At 47.5% G+C, this 24,390-nt stretch overlaps 1 protein-coding gene across 1 annotated transcript in view; it reads left to right on the top strand.

Annotated features, from left to right (window-relative positions):
* LOC139266053 (polyamine-modulated factor 1-binding protein 1-like) overlaps positions 1-24,390 on the top strand; it is an 887,264-nt gene that overhangs the window by 385,675 nt on the left and 477,199 nt on the right. The window contains exons 11-12 of the mRNA XM_070883919.1: positions 7,967-8,134; positions 24,177-24,356. Coding sequence (XP_070740020.1) covers positions 7,967-8,134; positions 24,177-24,356 — 348 coding nt within the window. The remainder of the gene's footprint in view (positions 1-7,966; positions 8,135-24,176; positions 24,357-24,390) is intronic.

The raw sequence follows: 24,390 nt of genomic DNA, 5'->3' as shown, positions 1-24,390 counted from the left end.
GCTGTTTTATGGCTTTGCCTACCTCATGTAACGTTGGAGTTTCACTGAGTTGGTGGTGGGTCGCGTGCTGTGGGATGGAGTCGAGAACACTTGAGTCAAAGGCAGAGTCTCAATTGAGGAGATCTTCAAAGTGCTCCTTCCATCGGGCCCTGACAGCCTCGGTGTCCTTGATGAGTGTTTCCCTGTTCTTGGCCAGGAGTGGGGTGGGGCCTTGGGAGTTTGGACCGTAGGTGGCCTTGACTGCAGCAAAGAATCCTCTTATATCGTGGCTGTTGGTCAGTTGTTGTATCTCCTGTGCTTTCTCCATTCACCACCTGTTCTTTAGGTCCCGGGTTTTTTGTTGTTCCTCAGCCTTGAGCCATCTGTATTGTTGTTTTGCAGCTCCTGAGTTGGGTTGTTGCTTGAGGCTCAGAAATGCTTTGCGCTTGCAGTCTATTAGTTCTTCGATCTCCTGATCATTTTCATCAAACCAGTCCTGATGTTTTCTGGTTGAGCGACCAAGTGTCTCTTTACAGGCACTGGTTATCGAGGCCTGGAGGGCTGACCAAGCGCTATGGGCATTCAGCATCTCAGGATCATCAAGGCACGCCAGATTGGCTGTGAGGCGCTGGCTGTATAGGGCTCTCTTAGCTGGGTCTGTAAATGCCCCAGCATTAACTTTTTTGCAGAACTGCTTCTGCTGTCCCCTCTGCTTTGGGGCAATGTTAATGTCGATGATGGATCGGATGAGGCGGTGGTCCGTCCAGCAGTCATCAGCTCCTGTCATGACACGGGTGATGCGCACATCCTTGCGATCCCTGCCTCGGACGATGACATAGTCGAGCAGGTGCCAGTGTTTGGAGCGAGGGTGTCGCCACGATGCCTTGTATTTCTCCCTCTGGCGGAACAGGGTGTTGGTGATGAGGAGTTCAGGTTCTGGACATTTTGTCAGGAGTAGGGTACCGCTGGAGTTGGCTTTCCCTACCCCCTCTCTGCCAATCACGCCACCCCAGAGGTCTGTGTCTTTGCCGACCCTGGCAAATGTATTTCAAGGATGCCCTTGACCCGCTCTGGCCCTAGAAGGGCTGGCTGAAGACTGGATAGCACCCTCCTTGGAGGGTTCAGTCTACCTTGGCTCAGGCGATTCCATGGTTGGAGGCAATGGCGGAGTGACAGGTCTGGGGTCAGGAATGAGGTGATCCTGAGAGAGCACATCATCAGAATCCTGGTCTGAGGAGCCTGCGTTACTCCCTGGGGGCAGCACATAACCACCGGCACCAATCTGAGGGAACTCAGGTCGATGCTGTGGCACCACACCGGAAGGTCCCCTGTGCCCCGTGATGCACCAAATCTGGCACCAAGCTTATTGTCTACATGGCAGTAGTAATACCCGCCTTCCTATATGGCTCAGAGGCATGGACCAAATACAGTAGTCACCTCAAAGCACTGGAGAAGTACCACCAGCGCTCCCTCCGCAAGATCCTTCAAATCCAGTATCCTTGATCAGGCCAACATCCCCAGCATCGAAGCACTGACCACACTCGACCAGCTCCGTTGGGCAGGCCACATCGTCCGCATGCCCGATACGAGACTCCCAAAGCAAACGCTCTACTCGGAACTCCTACATGGCAAGCGAGCCCCAGATGGGCAGTGGAAATATTTCAAGGACACCCTCAAAGCTTCCTTGATAAAGTGCAACATTGGCATCTGGGAATCCCTGGCCCAGGACCACCCAAAGTGGAGGAAGAGCATCCGGGAGGGCACTGAGCACCTCGAGTCTCGTGACCGAGAGCATGCAGAAACCAATCGCAGGCAGCGGAAGGAGCGTGCGGAAAACCAAACTCCCCACCCACTCTTTCCTTGACCGACTGTCTGTCCCACCTGTGACAGAGACTATAATTCCCGTGTTGGACTGTACAGTCACCTGAGAACTCACTTTTAAAATGGAAGCAAGTCGATTTTGAGGGACTGCCTGTGATGATGATGTGCCCAGCCGCGAAGACGACAGTGAGGTGTCGGGTGGCATCCAGCTGAGACTGCATGAGAGCAGCCACAGTCTCAAAGCCACCAGAGATGACAGCAATAAGACACTTCGTGGCCTGTTACCCAGAGTGCATAAGGGCATTCTGAACTTCCTGGGCCGCAACCATCCTCTTGAAAGCAGCACTGATACGCTCGTTCACTTGCACTTGTGCTGTAATGGCAGCTGCCACATCACCAATGAGCCGTGGCATCACAGCTGGATCTGCATGGTTTCTCTGGGAGTCCACCATTGCCTGCACTCTGGCAATGATGGGCTCCATGGTGTGTGCAGAGCTGTCGACAATGCGGGAGGCGGACTCCACCACGCTCCTGACCACTTCCAACAGTCTGTCCGGCACCCTTGCCATTGCCCCCAACATCTGGGAATGCATGGCCTCCACCCTTCTTTCATAAGTCCCAACATCGATGCGCTCGTCTGAGTCCTCTTCAGCAGAACTCCCATGCGTACTCGCCCCCTGGAGAGATGGCAGCAGAGTTTCCCTATGCCCGTCATCATGCTGCAACCTGCTAGGCCCAGGTGCAAAACCCAGTGCATACCCCTCTGCTATGTCCTACCGCATACTCCCAGTATCTGAATTGGCGCTTGTGACTGATGCGGTGCTGACAGCATTGTCCCCCTCTTCCTCTGTCTCATCTGATATGGCGCCAACAGCTGGAATGGGCTCCAGGTGCTCATCCGGGCTCCAGGCGCTCATCCAGGCTCCAGCCCCCAATGTCCTCTAGGGTGTCGGGATCGCCATGGCTGTCATTGCCCTCTTGGCTGTCGTCCAGGCCTCACGTCTCAGTCTCTATTTCATCCTCTCCCTGGCTTCGGCTGCCACTGCCTTCAAGGCTGTTGTCCAGGCCTCGCCTCTTGGTCTCTACTTAATCCTCTCCCTGGCCTCAGCTGCCACTGCCTTCAAGGCTGTCGTCCTGCATTGCCCTCCCACTCGCACCAGCGCTAGGTCACTTGGCTTCTCATTTGCATGCATAAATGTCACAAGGGGAGGTAGGGAATTGACGCATGGAGGCTGCAACTTGCACACTTTCAGAAGGAAAGGCACAGTAGGTGCTGGCGCTTTCAGGGAGAGATAGCACTAAAGGAGGGCCTTCACTTACCCATGCTGCCCTCAGCGGGATCAGCAGTACCGGAGGCCACAGGGAAGGCAACATGTCTGCCCACTAGCGCCTGGACCTTCTTCTCCAAAGCTGTAAGGGTCTGAAGCCAAGCCTTGCCACGACCAGTCCTCCTTTGCTCCATTCACTTGGCCTGCAAAACAAAGAATGATTGCTGAGTAGCGGTGTCATTAATCATCAGAAATGAGTGTTCAAATGCGTGTTCTTCACATGCAGCTGTAACTGTGACATGAAAGGGTGCCTCCATTGCGAGAACATGCACACATAGGCCTCAACAATGAAATGCTGCTTCAGTGACTATGTAGTGAAGGTGGGAAATGAGAGAAGGATGAAGGAGAGGCTCACAGATGGAAGGTCAGCAGTTCATGGAACAGATACTCACTTTCATCAGATGAATTATGTCACTCATCCTTTTTCAGCATTGGGTGGCGGTCCAATCATGAATGGAGTTCCCTGAGACCTCCACAGCTATCTCTCTCCAGGCATTGGTGAGTTGGTCTGTCTGTATCGGGGTACAGGACTCTCCTCGTTCCCTCCACAGCCTGCATGAGTGTCTCCAACTCGGCATCTGAGAAACGGGTTGCTCTCCTTGCTACAGGTGCAGCAGCCATGGCCTTCACTGAAAGGCCTTCCCTCCTCAGGGCCTAGCTGCAAACCCTGGCCTTTAAGAAGGCCAGGCACCAGCTAACAACAAATTACCAGAAGATGAATTTCCCCGTGCAAACTCCGCTCCATGCTCCCCACCCACACCGCTGCAAAGTCCCGATTCCTGCCGGGCAATACCGCTGGCCGCCATTTTTTTTTAAATCGCTGAATTTTGATCGACTGGCCGCTGCAACCATTGCGGCAGTCATGGCAGCCAAAAAGTGGTAGTTGCGCCCCGTTTCAGGCAGACCTGAATTTTGGCCAACGGAGTCTTGCCTTTCTTGAGAATTAATGAGATGGTAGTGACTTGAGTGTATTTGGGAGGGTGCGAGTGGAAATGTTTCAGCTGTTTGACCTTATCATGTAAATTTGCTTCTAAAGTAACACATGTTAAAAAAGATAATCTCGCAGTTTTCTGACAACAAAACTCTTCCACAGCAGTAGTCCAGTCTTCAGGTAGTAGTACATCCAAATTTCAAATCCAATTCTGCAGAAGCTCTCATTTCAATACTAAATCTCCTCTCTCTGACTCTCAATTTGCTGCTCCCTCCTCTGGTTCCTGGTCTCCCATTCACCTTGCTCAAGTTTCTGATCTCTTACGTACATCTCTCTCATTTATTGATTTTTCATCCCCTCATTTTGTGTACAGTAGTGTCTAAGTCAGGTATCTGAGGGAGGAAAGGGGGCGACATTTAATTCAATTATAAGCATCTTGTGAAATTTATTCAACTATGTGCTTACTTGGCAGCTTTTTAAATTTAAAATATTGTTATTTAAATTTGTTTTGCTTTTCTGGACAGTATTTCTCAGTCTGGCTGGTTCAATGTGTACAATCTGGCAGAAGCCTTTGGAGTGTAATAGTCAGGCCATATATGCAGTAAGAAAAGTAAATGAACGACTCCATAAGAATGCAACAGTTGTGACTTATTTTATACTTACTTGAGATAATTAAGTTTAATAGCTGTTTTAAATATATATTGTCATTCCTGCTGTTCATTCACTCTTACTGCCAGCCCTTATACATGGCCTTCTTCGACCTTACAAAGGCCTTTGACACTGTCAACCGCGAGGGTCTATGGAGCATCTTCTCCGTTTCGGATGCCCCCAAAAGTACATCACCATCCTCCGCCTACTCCACGACGACATGCAGGACGTGATCCTTACCAACGGATCCATCACATACCCAATCCATGTCTGGACCAGGGTCAAGCAGGGCTGCGTCATCGCCCCAACCCTCTTCTCAATCTTCCTCGCCTCCATGTTCCACCTCACAGTTGACAAGCTCCCCGCTGGAGTGGAACTAAACTACAGAATCAATGGGAACCTGTTCAACCTTCACCGTCTCCAGGCCAGGTCCAAGACCACCCCAACCTCTGTCGTCGAGCTACAGTACACGGATGACGCCTGTGTCTGTGCACACAGAGGCTGAACTCCAGGACATATTTGACGTATTTACTGAGGCGTACGAAAGCATGGACCTTACGCTAAACATAAGTAAGACAAAGGTCCTCCACCAGCCTGTCCATTAAGATCCACGGCGCGGCCCTGGACAACGTGGACCATTTCCCTTATCTCGGGAGCCTCCTATCAACAAGAGCTGGCATTGACGACGAGATCCAACACTGCCGCCAGTGCAGCCTTTGGCCGCCTGAGGAAAAGAGTGTTGAAGACCAGGCCCTCAAAACTGTCACTAAGCTCATGGTCTACAGGGCTGTAGTAATACCCGCCCTCCTGTATGGCTCAGAGACATGGACCATGTACAGTAGACACCTCAAGTCGCTGGAGAAATACCACCAACGATGTCTCCGCAAGATCCTACAAATCCCCTGGGAGGACAGACGCACCAACGTTAGCATCCTCGACCAGGCCAACATCCCCAGCATTGAAGCACTGAGTACACTTGATCAGCTCCGCTGGGCTGGTCACATAGTTCGCATGCCAGACACGAGACTCCCAAAGCAAGTGCTCTACTCGGAACTCGTCCATGGCAAATGAGCCAAAGGTGGGCAGCAGAAACGTTACAAGGACACCCTCAAAGCCTCCCTGATAAAGTGCGACATCCCCCAATGACACCTGGGAGTCCCTGGCCAAAGACCTACCTAAGTGAAGGAAGTGCATCTGGGAGGATGCTGAGCTCGAGTATCGTCGCCGAGAGCATGCAGAAATCAAGCGCAGGCAGAGGAAGGAGCGTGCGGCAAACCAGGCTCCCTGCCCACCCTTTCCTTCAACCACTGTCTGCCCCACCTGTGACAGAGTCTGTGGTTCTCGTATTGGACTGGACAGCCACCTAAGAACTCATGCTAAGAGTGAAAGCAAGTCTTCCTCGATCCCGAGGGACTGCCTATGATGATATGATGATGACTGTTTAATAAATTTGTTTGCTAGTTGAAGCCTCCATCACAATTTAATGTATTTTCCCACCTTCGAAAGTTAAAGAAGATTGTGTGAGGATACGTGATAGAAAAACTAAGCCAAAACAAAGTTAAGAGGATTATCTATTCAATCCCAGGGCATGCTACAAATTCACCTAGATATTATGGCAAAGTGAAAGGAGACTGGGACAAAGGAACAACGGCTCACCTCAGGGTTGTGATCGATGAAAATCCAAAAACATATCCAGAATATAAGACAGTTTAAAAAAAAATCAACCATGTGCTTTCTTGCCCTTTTACTGCTGTCTGAATCGCCGTACCTTGGTTTGCGGAGATTGTGTATCCTTTTGTAGGAGTAGTGAGGGGAGGTTAGTGGGATAGTGCTTGGATTCGGTTTCTGAAGTATTTAGTGAAGTGTAGAGATCGACAACTGGCCTGTTGATTTCATTGAGGTCACAAATAGATTGTCATGTACTTTCCGACAGATGCAATGGGAATGCTGTAAAGTATTTGTTTAACATTTTCTGTGCTTATCGCCTGGTCATAATAATTTGTTCAGTGAACGGAGGAGTTTTCCTGTGCATGTGGACAGCAGGTTGTTTAGCATCCCTCTGATCTGAATTAGGGTTCTTTCAGTCACTTTGGACTTTATTTTTATTTTTGGACAATAAGCAACGCATTTACATACGTCAGACCAGACAGATCCATTTCTCGAAGGACACAAGTGAACCAATTAACCATTTTTTTACAACGATCGAACAGCTTTTATGGTCATTTTCCTCGTGCTAGCCCATAAATTACCAATATAATTAAACTCAATTTCATAACTTGTTCTGGGGGATTTGAATTGTGGCCACTAGGTTGTTAGTCTAGTACTATAACCATTACACTTGATTACCGTTTAGAAAGATTTACAGTTGGTGTACCTTATTCATATGCATGTCGGCTGCATTCCAAACTTGAATCCTCCCCTGCAAAAAGTAATACGTTCAACGAAAACATTTTTTTCTTTTATAGAAACATAGAAAATAGGTGCAGGAGTAGGCCATTCAACCCTTCGAGCCTGCACCGCCATTCAATGAGTTCATGGCTGAACATGCAACTTCAGTACCCAATTTCTGCTTTCTCGCCATACCCCTTGATCCCCCCAGTAGTATTGACTACATCTAACTCCTTTTTGAATATATTTAGTGAATTGGCCTCAACAACTTTCTGTGGTAGAGAATTCCACAGGTTCACCACTCTCTGGGTGAAGAAGTTTCTCCTCATCTCGGTCCTAAATGGCTTTCTACTCAGTCTACTCAATCTATCATCATATGATAACCCCCTCATCTCCGGAATCAGCCTAGTGAATCGTCTCTGTATCCCCTCCAAAGCTAGTATATCCTTCCTTAAGTAAGGTGACCAAAACTGCACGCAGTACTCCAGGTGCGGCCTCACCAATACCCTGTACAATTGCAGCAGGACTTCCCTGCTTTTGTACTCCATCCCTCTCGCAATGAAGGCCAACATTCCATTCACCTTCCTGATTACCTGCTGCACCTGCAAACTAACTTTTTGGGATTCATGCACAAGGACCCCCAGGTATGTACAGGGTATGCCTATATCCGATTAAATAAGGGCAGAATTAAACTACATGCTAGTAGAATAGGTAGAAAATTACTATATATTTTCATATTTCTCTTTATTTAAGTGATCATTGACAATTTGTAGCATGCAACTATGCCGTTGCTCATGTCAGCTTTATTTGAGACAAATGTTAGCTTGTAAATTATTTTTATCAAAGTTGCCTGTCATTTTTCTTTTTACAGGTGGCTCAGTTTGAAGAAACCATTAAACATTTGCAAATGGAATTATCTTCCTTAAATTCAGCGCAAGACTTAGACAATAAGACCATTACCCATAAGAAGCAAATTATTAATGAGCTACAGCAAGACAGTGACTCACTGAAGCAGAAATTGAAAGAAGCACTATGTAAGGTGGGATAATATATTATAATCATGTTTGTATTACATTAAGTATTTATATTCTATATTAAAAATCTAACATAGAAAACACACATCCTGTCCACAAGGCTTACTTTCTATTCTCAAAATTTTCCTCCGCACTTCTGTGCCAACTTTTGCCATTGTTAATTTTTGAGTCCACATTTCGTGTCCAGCTTTGCTGTGTCAACTATCATGGGTCACGGTGGCCGGGAATTTTTTCGGAGCTGTTGCCGCTCCTCTGCTGTAGCTTTACAGGATCTGTGGCGGAAACCCTGTTTGCGTGCCGAAATGGTATTTCCGCCACACAGTTACAGGAGCAGAACCGGACCAGATCCGAGAAAATTCTAGGCCTGTGTAATTACAAACTAAGTGGCACTGCATTATGTTTTCCCACAAATCACTCAAAACACTTTCTGAACAAAATTTTCTGTGCCATTTCTTTTCTCTGTAATTGGAATTTCTAATGTCTAAAGTAAGGCTTCAAACAATATCTTTTTAAATTTATATATTTCACATTAACATTATGAAATGTACCCATTAAATTGTCTTTGTGTCTTTTAATGCCCTCATTAAAGTTTTTACTTGAGGCCACAATCTGGCAAAAATCTGAGCTTCAACTTGATATATTTTGTCTAGAGCTGTGATTCTGTTAGCTGAATGTAGATTTTATAGCCAAGAAAGTGCAGTGTTCCCAATTTGTCAGCATGCATCAGTACCAGTTAATCAGCTGACCTGCTGGAATATTTTTCTTTAGATTCCAGTAAATTCTGCTCAACTGTTGATCAGAATTATTTGGAGAAAAGCTAGAGAACAAACTTTAAAAGCTTTATTTACAGAAAGTTTTTATTTTTTTAACAGAAAGACTGTTTGTTTGTCTGTGTTAGAAAAAAAGACAGACATGTTATAGCGATAGTTTTGTGTTTCATGAAATACAGAAGGGGTAGTAAACTGAGAGACGTGAAAATCCCTGGACCATGGTCCAAATTGTTTTGTAGGATCATGCCATCTTGCCTTCCGGCACTACCTTCAGTAGGTATCACCTTACTTGGCATTTCAGCTTCCAGTAATGCACCAAATCCCGACTGAGCCAGGGAAGTGGAAACTACATTGGATTTTTGAAGGAGAGGATTAAGGCTTCTGTGCCTTACAAGATGGACTGGCTCCCTGCTATTTTCTGGGGAGTTTTTCCGGTCTCCCACTAAAGTTATGGTGGGAGTCCAGCAGAATCTCCAGGAAGTTTGTGGCTCGTGCCTTTCCTCATTCTAATTTGTGTTCATTTTCAAATAAAATTGAATTTTAAAGCGAAATTCAGGGGCCGAATTTCACTTCGGAAAATCGGTGAGAACAGGGCAGTAAGGGCCTCAAAATGCGGTCTTATTGCTCTGTTAACCCCGACATACTCTTGGACGCATATGTGACCGGTTGCAATGTTCCCAATTTATTTGCTTGTCACACACACCCGACCCCGTATGAAGATGCAGCGCAAGCTAGCACTAAACGTTGACATGGGTCATACAGAACAAGTAGTTTGTTGGAACATAACAGATTTCTGGCTTTATCAAAAGCAGCCTCTTGTGATTTCCCCCATACCTCGTCATCTCCCTTGCGTAGCAACACATGTAGAGGTTCTAGCAAGGTGCTTAACCCGGGTAGGAAATTACCAAAATAATTGAGGAGTCCCGGGAATGACCACAGCTCCGTCACGTTCTGTGGTCCCATCGCGTTATTGATGGCCTCCGTCTTGGCGCGGTGGGTCTGATACCATCTGCCACGATTCATCTCCCTATGAACTCAACCTCTGGCGCTTCAAGCGTTTCAACCTGGGTCCTACATGATCTAGCTGATTTAGAACCTCTTCCAGGTTCTGGAAGTGTTCGATGGTGTCCGACCTGTGATCAACATGTCGTCCTGGAAAACCACGGTGCACGTAACCGACTTTAGCAGGCTCCTTTGAAAAATAACTGCGGCCGATCGAATCCCAAACGGGCATCTATTGTCGATGAGCAGACCTTTGTGTGTGTTGATGCAGGTGAGGCATTTTGAAGATTTTGCGAGCTCCTGCGTCATGTAGGCTGAGGTCAAGTCCAACTTGGTGAATGTCTTTCCTCCTGCCAGCGTCGCAAATAGATCGTCTGCCTTGGGTAGCGGGTACTGGTCCTGCAGTGAAAAACGGTTAATCGTTACTTTATAGTCCCCACAAAGTTTGACCATGCCATCGCCCTTGAGGACCGGAACAATCGGACTGGCCCATTCGTTGAACTCCACTAGTGCAATGATGCCTTCTCGTTACAGCCTGTCCAGCTCGATCTCCACTTTCTCTCATCATATATGGCACCGCCCTTGCCTTGTGGTGCATGGGTCGTGTACCTGGAACCACATGGATCTGCACCTTCGCCCCCGAGAAACTTCCGATGCCTGGCTCGAATAACGACGGAAACTTGCTCAGAACTTGGGCACATGAGGCATCGTCGACGGACGAAAGCGCTCGGATGTCATTCCTGTTCCAATTGATTTTTCCCAGCCAGCTTCTGCCGAACAGTGTGGGGACATCTCCTGGTACAATTCATATCGGGAGTTTGTGCACTGCTCCATCATAGAAGACTTTTACTGCTGCGCTGCCAATTACAGGGATCAGCTCTTTAGTGTAAGTTCTCAGCTAGGTATGAATAGGGCTCAGCTTGGGCCTGTGTGCCTTGTTGCACCACAGCCTGGCGAAGGCCTTTTTGCACATGATAGACTGACTTGCACCCGTGTCCAGTTCCATGGATACTGGAATTCTGTTCAATTCGACTTTTAACATGATCGGTGGACATTTCGTGATGAAAGTGTGTACCTCATACACTTCTGCCTCCTCGGTTTGAGCCTCTTGTTCAGTTTCATCTGCCATGCATCAGTCTTCCTCCGCAACGTGGTGGTTTGCAGGGTTTGCAGCTCGTCTGCACACTCGCTGGAGGTGTTCCATTGTTCCACAGCCTTTGCACACATAGTGTTTGAAGGGGCATTGATGGACATTGATGGTCTGCACCTGGGCAGGACCGGAACCAATGTTTTAGGGGGAGTGTTTGCTAGTACTGTTGGGGAGGGGTTAAACTAATATGGCAGGGAGATGGGAACCTATGCAGAGAGACAGAGGGAAGTAGATCGGGGGCAGAAGCAAAAGATAGAAAGAAGAAAAGTAAAAATGGAGGGCAGAGAAACCCAAAGTATAAAGGGCCACATTACAGCAAAATTCTAAAGGGGCAAAGGGTGTTAAAAAGACAAGCCTGAAGGTTCTGTGCCTCAATGCGAGGAGTATTCGGAATAAGGTGGACGAGTTAACTGTGCAGATAGCAGTTAACGGATATGATGTAATTGGCATCACGGAGACATGGCTCCAGGGTGACCAAGGCTGGGAACTCAACATCCAGGGGTATTTAACATTTAGGAAGGATAGCCAGAAAGGAAAAGGAGGTGGGGTGGCGTTGCTGGTTAAAGAGGAAATTAATGCAATAGTAAGGAAGGACATTAGCTTGGATGATGTGGAATCTGTATGGGTAGAGCTGTGGAATACCAAAGGGCAGAAAACGCTAATGGGAGTTGTGTACAGACCACCAAACAGTAGTAGTGAGGTTGGGGACAGCATCAAACAAGAAAGTAGGGATGTGTGCAATAAAGGTGCAACAATTATCATGGGCGACTTTAATCTACATATAGATTGGGCTAACCAAACTGGTAGCAATGCGGTGGAGGAAGATTTCCTGGAGTGTATTAAGGATGGTTTTCTAGACCAATATGTTGAGGAACCAACTAGAGGGCTGGCCATCCGAGACTGGGTGATGTGCAATGAGAAAGGACGAATTAACAATCTTGTTGTGCGAGTCCCCTTGGGGAAGAGTGACCATAATATGGTAGAATTCTTTATTAAGATGGAGAGTGACACAGTTAATTCAGAGACTAGGGTCCTGAACTTAAGGAAAGGTAACTTCGATGGTATGAGATGTGAATTGGCTAGAATAGACTGACGAGTGATACTTAAAGGGTTGACGGTGGATAGGCAATGGCAAACATTTAAAGATCACATGGATGAACTTCAACAATTGTACATCCCTGTCTGAAAAATAAAATGGGGAAGGTGGCTTAACCGTGGCTAACAAGGGAAATTAAGGATAGTGTTAAATCCAAGGAAGAGGCATATAAATTGGCCAGAAAAAGCGCAAACCTGAGGACTGGGAGAATTTTGTAATACAGCAGAGGAGGACAAAGGGTTTAATTAGGAGGGGGAAAATAGAGTATGAGAGGAAGCTTGCTGGGAACGTAAAAACTGACTGCAAAAGCTTCTATAGATATGTGAAGAGAAAAAGATTAGTGAAAACAAACATAGGTCCCTTGCAGTCAGAATCAGGTGAATTTATAATGGGGAGCAAAGAAATGGCAGACCAATTGAACAAATACTGTGGTTCTATCTTCACGAAGTAAGACACAAATAACCTTCCGGAAGTACTAGGGGACCGAGGGTCTAGTGAGAAGGAGGAACTGAAGGAAATCCTTATTAGGCGGGAAATTGTGTTAGGGAAATTGATGGTATTGAAGGCCGATAAATCCCCGGGGAAAATGTTGGAATCAATTATTAAAGATGAAATAGCAGCACATTTGATAAGCAGTGACGGGATCAGTCCAAGTCAAGCATGGATTTATGAAAGGGAAATCCTGCTTGACAAATCTTCTGGAATATTTTGAGGATTTAACTAGTAGAGTGGACAAGGGCGAACCAGTGGATGTGGTGTATTTGGACTTTCAAAAGGCTTTTGACAAGGTCCCACACAAGAGATTGGTGTGCAAAATTAAAGCGCATGGTATTGGGGGTAATGTACTGACGTGGACAGAGAACTGGTTGGCAGACAGGAAGCAGAGAGTCGGGATAAACGGGTCCTTTTCAGAATGGCAGGCAGTGACTAGTGGAGTGCTGCAGGGCTCAGTGCTGGGACCCCAGCTGTTTACAATATGCATTAATGATTTGGATGAGGGAATTGAGTGTAATATCTCCAAGTTTGCAGATGACACGAAGCTGGGTGGTGCTGTGAGGACGACGCTAAAAGGCTGCAGGGTGACTTGGACAGTTTAGGTGAGTGGGCAAACACGTGGTAGATGCAGTATAATGTGGATAAATGTGAGGTTATCCACTTTGGTGGCAAAAACACGAAGGCAGAATATTATCTGAATGGTGACAGATTAGGAAAAGGGGAGGCGCAACGAGACCTGGGTGTCATGGTACATCAGTCATTGAAAGTTGGCATGCAGTACAGCAGGCGGTGAAGAAGGCAAATGGTATGCTGGCCTTCATAGCTCGGGGATTTGAGTATAGGAGCAGGGAGGTCTTACTGCTGTTGTACAGGGCCTTCGTGAGGCCTCACCTGGAATATTGTGTTCAGTTTTGGTCTCCTAATCTGAGGAAGGATGTTCTTGCTATTGAGGGAGTGCAGCGAAGGTTCACGGGACTGATTCCTGGGATGGCAGGACTGACATATGAAGAGAGACTGGATCAACTGTATTCACTGGAGTTTAGAAGGATGAGAGGGGATCTCATAGAAACATATAAAATTCTGACGGGACTGGACAAGTTAGATGCAGGAAGAATGTTCCCGATGTTGTGGAAGATCAGAACCAGGGGACATAGTCTAAGGATAAGGGGTAAGCCATTTAGGACTGAGATGAGAAACTTCTTCACTCAGAGAGTTGTTAACCTGTGGAATTCTCTACCGCAGAGAGTTGTTGATGCCAGTTCATTGGATATATTCAAGAGGGAGTTAGATGTGGCCCTTACGGCTAAAGGGATCAAGGGGTATGGAGAGAAAGCAGGAAAGGGGTACTGAGGGAATGATCAGCCATGATCTTATTGAATGGTGGTGCAGGCTCGGAGGGCCGAGTGGCCTACTCCTGCACCTATTTTCTATGTTTCTATGATCGCCTCCGCAGCACCAATAAGGTATCAATTGCCTTGCATTAACGCTGGATGGTGGACTCTGAGTCATCTGAGGTCGTGCAGCTGCAGGGGTGTATGTTCTGCCATATGCATTCCTGCCTGAAAACGACGTTACTTTGTGTACAGTATTTGCCGATGCATCTTTATGCTGCGAAATTTGTTTGGTGTTATCGCTGGTGGAGATAAATGCCTGGGCTATCGTTATGGCTTTGCTCAGGTTCGGTGTTTCAACAGTCAATAGTTTGCGAAGGATAACCTCATGGCCAATGCCAAGCACAAAAAAGTCTCTTATTATTTGCTCCAGGAATCCATCCAATTCGCAATGTCCTGCAAGGCGCCTTAGTTCGGCGACTTTGCTCGCCAATTCCTGGCCTTCAGACTGTTGATATGTGTAAAATCGATACCTTGCCGTCAGAACGCTCTCCTTCGGATTTCGGTGCTCCTGGACCAGCGTACACAATTCTTCATATGATCTGGTTGTTGGTTTCACCGGAGCAAGAAGATTCTTCATGAGGCCATAGGTTGTTGCCCCACAGACGGTGAGGAGGATCGCCCTTCGTTTGGCAGCGTTTGCGCTCCCTTCCAGCTCGTTGGCCACGAAGTATTGGTTGAGTCACTCCACGAAGACCTCCCAATTGTACCCTTCTGAGAATTTCTCCAGAATGCCAACAGTTCTCTGCATTTTCGCGTGGTGGTTCGTTATCTTGTCGCCTGTTGTTATGTCTCAACTAAAGTAATGTAACTGAGTACTGTAGACATGAGTAAGTGTGACCTTAGTTGCTTTATTCTAACTCCAGAGTGCTGGTACAGCATGGGAGGCCTGCGTATATACAGTGCTCCCAAGGGATGCTGGGATCCCTTGGCATTCCAACAGGTACGCTCTCTGGTGGCGGTATAATACTGGCTACATAGGGTTACATACATAACAGATATGGCCAGACTTTCTTTTCAAATTATATTTTTGTGGACTGGGAGGAGCCTGCCCCCGCCCCCCCACCCGGCACCCCCCGCCCCCCCCAACCCGGCAACCCCCGCCCCGCACCCCCCACCCCGTACCCCCCACCCCCCGTACCCCGCACCCCCCAACCCCACTCCGCACCCTGCTCCCCACCCCCCACTCCCCCCCACCCCCCACCCAGTACCCCCCACCCCGCACCCCCCACCCCGTACCCCCCACCCCGCACCCCCCACCCCCCCTGCTGTGAAGAACTACCTGTTGGCTTCCCAGCTGGATAACATTCCTGATGCCCAGAACTGGCGAGCTGCATCGAGATGCCTGTTTGGTGTTTGCAGCATGCAGGTCAAATTCAAATAAGGCTGGAGCCTCAAAATTATGGCCACTGGCATGAACAGCTGCCAAAAAGTCAAAATCAAGCCCCCTAGTGTCTCACCTGTACTTTTTCAACAGTTAGAACATAGAGACATTATAATTAGTGTCACTTACGACACAGGCAGAAAACAGAGACAGAATCAGTAAATAAAAACAAGTATGTTGAATTTGTCAGCAGACAGAAAGTCTCTAATTATCACATGATTACCATCTTTGTCTTGTTAGAAAATGTAACCATTCTAACGTAAACAGCAGTCAGATGCAGACGTAAAGGGCTGGATTTTCCGCTCTTTTGTGCCTCGTTTCGTGCCCCGGCTGGGCAGTAAATTCTGTTTCTGGGCATGAAATGGGACGTCCAGGATTTAGCACCCGGCTGGAAGTTTCGCAAATGGTTTTGCGGTGGCACAAAAACTTACCACCCCGCCCTCCGTTTTGATCGTCAGTATGACGTAAAGCGCTGTGCAAGGCTGCACTAGCGCCCAGGATGGAACTTTTGACCCTAACGCCTCATTTAACAACCGCCCCAGAAAATGACTAAATAAACCAGGCGGTCCCAGGGTGCTGCAGGCGCTATTTGCGGCATATTTAAACGGAGGCTGGAGGATCTTATATTGCAGTTGTCAGCAACTGCTTTGGCTGCCTGAGGAAGAGATTGCTCGAAGATCAGGCTTTCAAATCTGGTACCAAGCTTATCATCTGCAGGGCTGTAGTGATACCCGCCCTCCTGTATGGCTCAGAGACATGGACCTTAGACAGTAAACACCTCAAATCGCTGGAGAAATACCACCATCGATGTCTCTGCAAGATCCTACAAATCCCTTGGGAGGACAGACACACCAACGTTAGTGCCCTCGATCAGGCCAACATCCCCAGCATCGAAGCACTGACCACACTCGACCAGCTCTGTTGGGTGGACCACATTGTTCGCATGCCCAAAGCAAGCGCTCTACTTGGAACTCCTACATGGCAAGCGAGCTCCAGGTGGGCAGAGGAAACATTTCAAGGGCACCCTCAAAGCCTCCTTGATAAAATGCAACATTCCCACCGACACCTAGGCGTCCCTGGCCAAAGACTGCATTTCAGCCTGTCCTCACCGCACAGCACTGCCCCCCAGTCATCAAGATCCACAGCGCGGCCCTCAACAACGTGGACCATTTCCCAACCTCGGGAGCCTCTTATCAACAAAAGCAGACATTGATGAGGAGATTCAACATCGCCTCCAGTGCGCCAGTGCAGCCTTTGGCCGTCTGAGGAAAAGAATGTTGAAGACCAGGCCCTCAAATCTACCACCAAGCTCATGGTCTACAGGGCTGTAGTAATACCTGCCCTCCTGTATGGCTCAGAGGCATGGACCATGTACAGTAGACACCTCAAATTGCTGGAGATATATCACCAACGATGGGTCCGCAAGATCCTACAAATCCCCTGGGAGGAGAGGCACACCAACATCAGCGTCTTTGTCCAGCCTAACATCCCCAGCATTGAAGCACTGACCACACTCGATCAGCTTCGCTGCGCAGGCCACATAGTTCGCATGCCAGACACGAGACTCCCAAAGCAAGTGCTCTACGCGGAGCTCCTTCACGGCAAATGAGCCAAAGGTGGGCAGTGGAAGCGTTACAAGGACACTCTCAAAGCCTCCCTGATAAAGTGTGACATCCCCACTGACACCTGAGAGTCCCTGGCCAAAGACTGCCATAAGTAGAGAAAGTGTATCCGGGAGTGCGCTGAGCACCTTGAGTCTCAACGCCGAGAGTGTGCAGAAATCAAGCGCACGAAGCGGAAAGAGCGTGCGGCAAACCAGTCCCACCCACCCCTTCCCTCAACGACTATCTGTCCCATCTGTGACAGAGTCTGTGGCTGTCGTATTGGACTGTTGAGTCATAAGAACATAAGAAAATAAGAATTAGGAACAGGAGTCGGCCATCTAGCCCCTCGAGCCTGCTCCGCCATTCAACAAGATCATGGCTGATCTGGCCATGGATTCAGCTCCACTTACCCTCCCGCTCCCCATAACCCTTAATTCCCTTATTGGTTAAAAATCTATCTATCTGTGATTTGAATACATTCAATGAGCTAGCCTCAACTGCTTCCTTGGGATGAGAATTCCACAGATTCACAACCCTCTGGGAGAAGAAATGCCTTCTCAACTTGGTTTTAAATTGGCTCCTCTTTATTTTGAGGCTTTGCCCCCTAGTTCTAGTATCCCCGACCAGTGGAAACAACCTCTCTGCCTCTATCTTGTCTATCCCTTTCATGATTTTAAATGTTTCTATAAGATCACCCCTCATCCTCCTGAACTCCAGCGAGTAAAGACCCAGTCTACTCAATCTATCATCATAAGGTAACCCCCTCATCTCCGGAATCAGCCTAGTGAATTGTCTCTGTATCCCCTCCAAAGCCAGTATATCCTTCCTTAAGTAAGGTGACCAAAACTGCACGCAGTACTCCAGGTGCGGCCTCACCAATACCCTATATAATTGCAGCAGGACCTCCCTGCTTTTGTACTCCATCCCTCTCGCAATGAAGGCCAACATTCCATTCGCCTTCCTGATTACTTGCTGCACCTGCACTTTTTGGGATTCATGCACAAGGACCCCCAAATCCCTCTACACCGCAGCATGTTGTAATTTCTCCCCATTCAAATAATATTCCCTTTTACTGTTTTTTTTTCCAAGGTGGATGACCTCACATTTTCCGACATTGTATTCCATCTGCCAAACCTTAGCCCATTCGCTGAACCTATCTAAATCTCTTTGCAGCCTCTCTGTATCCTCTACACAACCCGCTTTCCCACTAATCTTTGTGTCATCTGCAAATTTTGTTACACTACACTCTGTCCCCTCTTCCAGGTCATCTATGTATATTGTAAACAGTTGTTGTCCCAGCACCGATCCCTGTGGCACACCACTAACCACTGATTTCCAACCCGAAAAGGACCCATTTATCCCGACTCTCTGCTTTCTGTTAGCCAGCCAATTCTCTATCCATGCTATTACATTTCCTCTGACTTCGCGTACCTTTATCTTCTGCAGTAACCTTTTGTGTGGCACCTTATCGAATGCCTTTTGAAAATCTAAATACACCACATCCATCGGTACACCTCTATCCACCATGCTCATTATATCCTCAAAGAATTCCAGTAAATTAGTTAAACATGATTTCCCCTTCATGAATCCATGTTGCGTCTGCTTGATTGCACTATTCCTATCTAGATGTCCCGCTATTTCTTCCTTAATGATAGCTTCAAGCATTTTCCCCACGACAGATGTTAAACTAACTGGCCTATAGTTACCTGCCTTTTGTCTGCCCCCTTTTTTAAACAGAGGCGTTACATTAGCTGCTTTCCAATCCGCTGGTACCTCCCCAGAGTCTAGATAATTTTGTTAGATTATAACGAATGCATCTGCTATAACTTCCGCCATCTCTTTTAATACCCTGGGATGCATTTCATCAGGACCAGGGGACTTGTCTACCTTGAGTCCCATTAGTCTGTCTAGCACTACCTCCCGAGTGATAGTGATTGTCTCAAGGTCTTCCCTTCCCACATTCCCGTGACCAGCAATTTTTGGCATGGTTTTTGTGTCTTCCACTGTAAAGACCAAAGCAAAATAATTGATTAAGGTCTCAGCCATTTCCACATTTCCCATTATTAAATCCCCCTTCTCATTTACTTTAGTCACTCTTTTCTGTTTTATATATCGGTAAAAGCTTTTACTATCTGTTTTTATGTTTTGCGCAAGTTTACTTTCATAATCTATCTTTCCTTTATTGCTTTCTTCGTCATTCTTTGCTGTCGTTTAAAATTTTCCCAATCTTCTAGTTTCCCACTAACCTTGGCCACCTTATACGCATTGGTTTTTAATTTGATACTCTCCCTTATTTCCTTGGTTATCCACGGCTGGTTATCCCTTCTCTTACCGCCCTTCTTTTTCACTGGAATATATTTTTGTTGAGCACTATGAAAGAGCTCCTTAAAAGTCCTCCACTATTCCTCAATTGTGCCACTGTTTAGTCTGTGTTCCCAGTCTACTTTAGCCAACTCTGCCCTCATCCCACTGTAGTCCCCTTTGTTTAAGCATAGTACGCTCGTTTGAGACACTACTTCCTCACCCTCAATCTGTATTACAAATTCAACCATACTGAGATCACTCATTCCGAGAGGATCTTTTACTAGAAGATCGTTTATTATTCCTGTCTCATTACACAGGACCAGATCTAAGATAGCTTGCTCCATTGTAGGTTCTGTTACATACTGTTCTAAGAAACAATCCCGTATGCGTTCTATGAATTCCTCCTCAAGGCTACCCCGTGCGATTTGATTTGACCAATCGATATGTAGGTTAAAATCCCCCATGATTACTGCCGTTCCTTTTTCACATGCCTCCATTATTCCCTTGATTATTGTCCGCCCCACCGTGAAGTTATTATTTGGGGGCCTATAAACTAAGCCCACCAGTGACTTTTTCCCCTCACTATCTCGAATCTCCACCCACAATGATTCAACATTTTCTTCATTCGAGCCAATATCGTCTCTCACAACTGCCCTGATATCATCCTTTATTAACAGAGCTACCCCACCTCCTTTCCCTTCTTGTCTAATCTTTCCGAATTGTCAGATACCCCTGTATGTTTAATTCCCAATCTTGGCCACCCTGCAACCACGTTTCAGTAATGTCCACCAAATCATACCCATTTGTAATGATTTGTGCCGTCAACTCATTTACTTTGTTTCGAATGTTGCGTGCGTTTAGGTAAAGTGTTTTAATACTAGTTTTTAATCCATGATTTTTAGTTTTGACCCCTCCTTGCAGCCCCTTTATATTCATACATATTGTCTCCTCCTATCACATTGTGGTTTACACTTACCCCAGCTCATACAGGCAAACCTACAGCCAAACGCACCAACAGGACTGCACTGCCCATCGAGGTGAAGGTGACTGTGGCGATGGCCTTCTATGCCTCCGGCTCCTTCCAGGCAGCAGCAGGGGACATATGCAGCATCTCGCAGCACGCTGCACATTGCTGCGTTCGCCAGGTTACAAGGGCACTGTACGCACACAGAATGGACTTCATAAAGTTCCCAATGAACATGGACAGCCAGAATGAGAGGGCTGTAGGGTTTGGAAAAATTGCAGGTTCAAGGTGCCATTGACTGTACACACATCGCCTTGCGAGCACCTTCACACAATGCAGAGGTCTTCAGAAACCAAAAGGAATGTCACTCCCTAAATTTACAGCTGGTCTGCGACCACACTCAGCGCATCCTCACAGTGAATGCCGCTATCCAGGGAGCACACATGATGCTTTCAGCTTGCGTGAGAGCAGTGTGTCACGAATGGTTCAGCGACAAAGCCAAGGTCAGAGCTGGCTGATCGGGAACAAAAGATACGGCCTGGCCACCTGGCTCATGGCCGCCCTCCGGAACCCTGCCACAGAAACCGAGCAACACTATAATGAGAGTCATGCAGCCACCCGTAGCTTCATCCAACAGCCAATTAGAGTGCTGAAGCAGTGCTTCCGATACCCAGAGTGCTCTGGAGGCAGCCTTCAATACTCCCCACAACAGGTCTCAGAGTTCATTGTCATGTCCTGCATGCTACACAACTTAGCCATCATGCAGGGACAGACATTGCCAGTGGCGATTGCAGGACCACCTCAGGAAGAGGAGGATGAGGAAGAGGAGCCTGGTGAGGAACCCATTGCGCATCCACCACAAACACAGGGGAGGCAGCGTGGAGATATGGCCGCAGCAAGAGCCTTACGTCGGCAGCTCATCATTGACCGGTTTGGTTGAACGGGGAGGGTGGGGTTGCAGCATTGACTCGCTACTCTATGCCACCATCTATATTATTCAACACTTGATTCTGCGAATGAGACACAAGACACCAATGGCAAAGGTCAAACAAACATTTTTATCGAAATGCAACATTGACAATTTTCCCTCCCCTCCCCGAAAAACCCAAAACGATACAATCCTTAAACACTGTAAATTAACACAAAACTGCTCCCTGCAGTGAACAAAATGTAAGTTAACACAAGACTGCTTCATGCAGCAACACCATTGAAGAGGAGTGCATTGTTATCACACAACTATGTACAATGTGGACAATGATACAGACATTCGTGGCAATCGGTTTTTGCAAGACATTTCCCCCACCCCCTTCCCTTCAACCCCCTCCCGTGCCTGCTGTTCCTCCTCAATGTGTCCTCAGGGCATACAGGAAGGCTGCTAGAGAGCTGCTGTATTGGGGGCCAGACAATGTAGATGGCGTCTGAGGATGCCCTGGACCAGCTCTTGGCCTGGAAGGCCCGGCTTTGAACTCGGGCGCCTCATCATCGGCGTCACCAGTCACGGGTGTCTGGGGTGTCAACCGTGTATGGTGCATGGTTGGCAAGTGAGTGGTGGAATCTGGAATGATGTCATCCTGAGGAATGACAGCACCTGCCATTTCCATGGAGTAACTGACTTTCCGATGGGGCTGGGCCTTAGCAACCGGAGCACGATGTCTCCCCACAACTTGCTGACCTGCTTTGGCACCGTCACTTCCCCGTGGGACAGTTTGAAATGCAGAGATTATGGTAGCAGACATGGACTGCATCACTTGGGCAAGCTGAAGCAGAGCTTCGGCCTGTGATGCACCGGAGTCTGCGACGTGATCAAGGGCAAGCGCCACACACTCTGGAACTCCACTGTCGCTGCTGGAGGCCATCGGCCTCTGTGTGTGGGCAATAATGGCCTCGCTGGACTCATGATTCGCAACAACAATCTGCAACGCTGCCTCCGCAACAGTCACAGTGAACTTGTCAATGCTCTCTGGGATCCATCCCAATGCATTCATAAGCTCACGGTGCATAACTGTGGTTTCCATGGACTTTTCCACCAGGTCCAGTTGCACGTCTGTCTTTGAGCAGACCGACTTTGCCGACTTATCCTCCGGTGAGCTGGCCTGCAAGATTCCACCCCGGCACTACATTGCTGTATGCCACTGGGACCAGGAGCCTCCGACGACTCAAATCCCGGGGAAGTCAGCATCGTCCCCAGATGAACTTAGCCTCGATGGGGCAACTGCTGGGCTGTAATGCTCCGCAGGAGCAATCTCCTCCCCTCCCTCGTCGTCTCCACCATGGCCTGACGTGGAGGCTTCCCTTGAGGGATGCTGTGCCTCTGGTTGGTCATCTGGAAGTAAAAAACAACAGAGGAGTGGTTAGCAGCAGGGGAGGGGGCAGGGTGACATGAGGAATGTGGCATTGCACATGTTCATTTGAGGGGCCGCCGCAATTCCATGATATCTCTCAGTGCAGTATCTTGAGTCGTGCCATCCATTTACATATCTCACTACTCGAAGGGGGCTCAGCATCGCCCCCGGCAACTGCCCGAGCTGGGATTCCAATGAGGGTCGAGACCTTTTCCTCCATATCCGTCAACAGGACCCCCACCTGTCCGCATCTGCTCCTTTCTATTATGGGAGTGTTTGAACTGCAAAGAGAAAAATAGGAAGAGTTCAGACAGGGTTTTTCTGCTGTTGTGGCACATATGCCTACCAGAGTACAATAAGTGATACTGTGAATGTTATTGTTGCTTCCGATCAATCTGTCTGGATGTTGCTTCGTCAGTATTTGTTCGCAGGTTTGAGGCATCTAACATGTGGACTGTAAGTCGTCTTTCAGAAAGGCATTGTAGCAGTATTGCGAGGGACGATGTGAATGATATGGTTAATGTGCATGGATCATTAAAAGCCAGTGGGTGCCGAAGAAGGCCTTCATCTTTATTATGCATTGTGATAGCCATCCCACAGAGTGTTGAGAGGGACCATAGGCATGACAAACTTCACATAGTGTGGGAGATTAATGTTAGATATCACGGAGGCATACATAGATGCAAATGGTACTCACCCTGACGTATCTCGTAAGATCGTTGAACTTTTTTCAACACTGTGTGCCAATCCTGGGCACAGTGTCTGCAGCAGACACTTCCTGCGCTATCTCCCTCCATACTCCCTTAAACACAGGAGGGAGTGGTCTGGCTCCTCTAGCCAGATGGAGTGAGATCCACCTCCTCTCCACTGCCTGGAGTAAGGTCTCACTTGCCTTATGGCTGAAGTGCCTGGCACACTGCCCTCCCTCCTGATCCTCCATCTCGGCAGAAGTGGATGAAGTTGGGTGGTTTATATGCGCATGCTGGCAGAAAGCTGCCGCATCCTGCATTAGCGTTTGCGACCGGAAAAAAAATTCACTGCGCATGCGTAAAATGGCCGCCTCCTTTAACTCTGAAAGTTTCAGCTCGGGCGCACAAAGTCAGTCGTGCAATGCCTGACTTAACACCAATGCTCCTCCAGATGACTTTTTTGCCGAAACTTCCAGTCGAAGGCGCAAACTATTTTCAGGCGCATACTTTTACGTCAGGCCGCGATTAACTCCCCGAAATCCAAAACGCCGAAAATCCAGCCCACAGAATATATAAATGAAATACTGTAGGTTTTCTATCCTCAAACGGGAGTAAATCTGTGGACCTCGTCATATAAAATTTTGCTTTGTTTAAAATAAGGTAGTCAGAGATTTAATATGTGGAACCTCTTGGAAAGGCTGGCATTCGTCTAATTACATTTAATTATTTAAATTTAATTATCAGTGATTTGTGGGGTATTACTTTATTTGTATATCAACAATAACCAAGGGTGAATAATATACTTTTTAAAATAAATTATTGTTATGGAAATATAATTATTTTTAATTACTTTCAGTTGAGCGATGGTGAAGGACAAGTTAGCACTCTGGGCCTGGAAGTAAATATGTTGAAGATGAGATTGGTGGAAAAGACTGATCTGGTTCAAAACCTGGAAGACCAAATTCTAAAACAGCAGGAGTCATTAAACAGAGCAAGTGAGACTCTCAGAGATACCAAGAAGGCAGCTGGTAATAAGGTAAAAACTATCACAAATCAAGAGTAATACATCT

Source organism: Pristiophorus japonicus, chromosome 1, assembly GCF_044704955.1.
Source record: "Pristiophorus japonicus isolate sPriJap1 chromosome 1, sPriJap1.hap1, whole genome shotgun sequence".
Taxonomy (NCBI): Eukaryota; Metazoa; Chordata; class Chondrichthyes; family Pristiophoridae; genus Pristiophorus; species Pristiophorus japonicus.
Note: the sequence above shows the minus strand (reverse complement) of the source record. Positions and strands in the feature narration are given on the sequence as shown.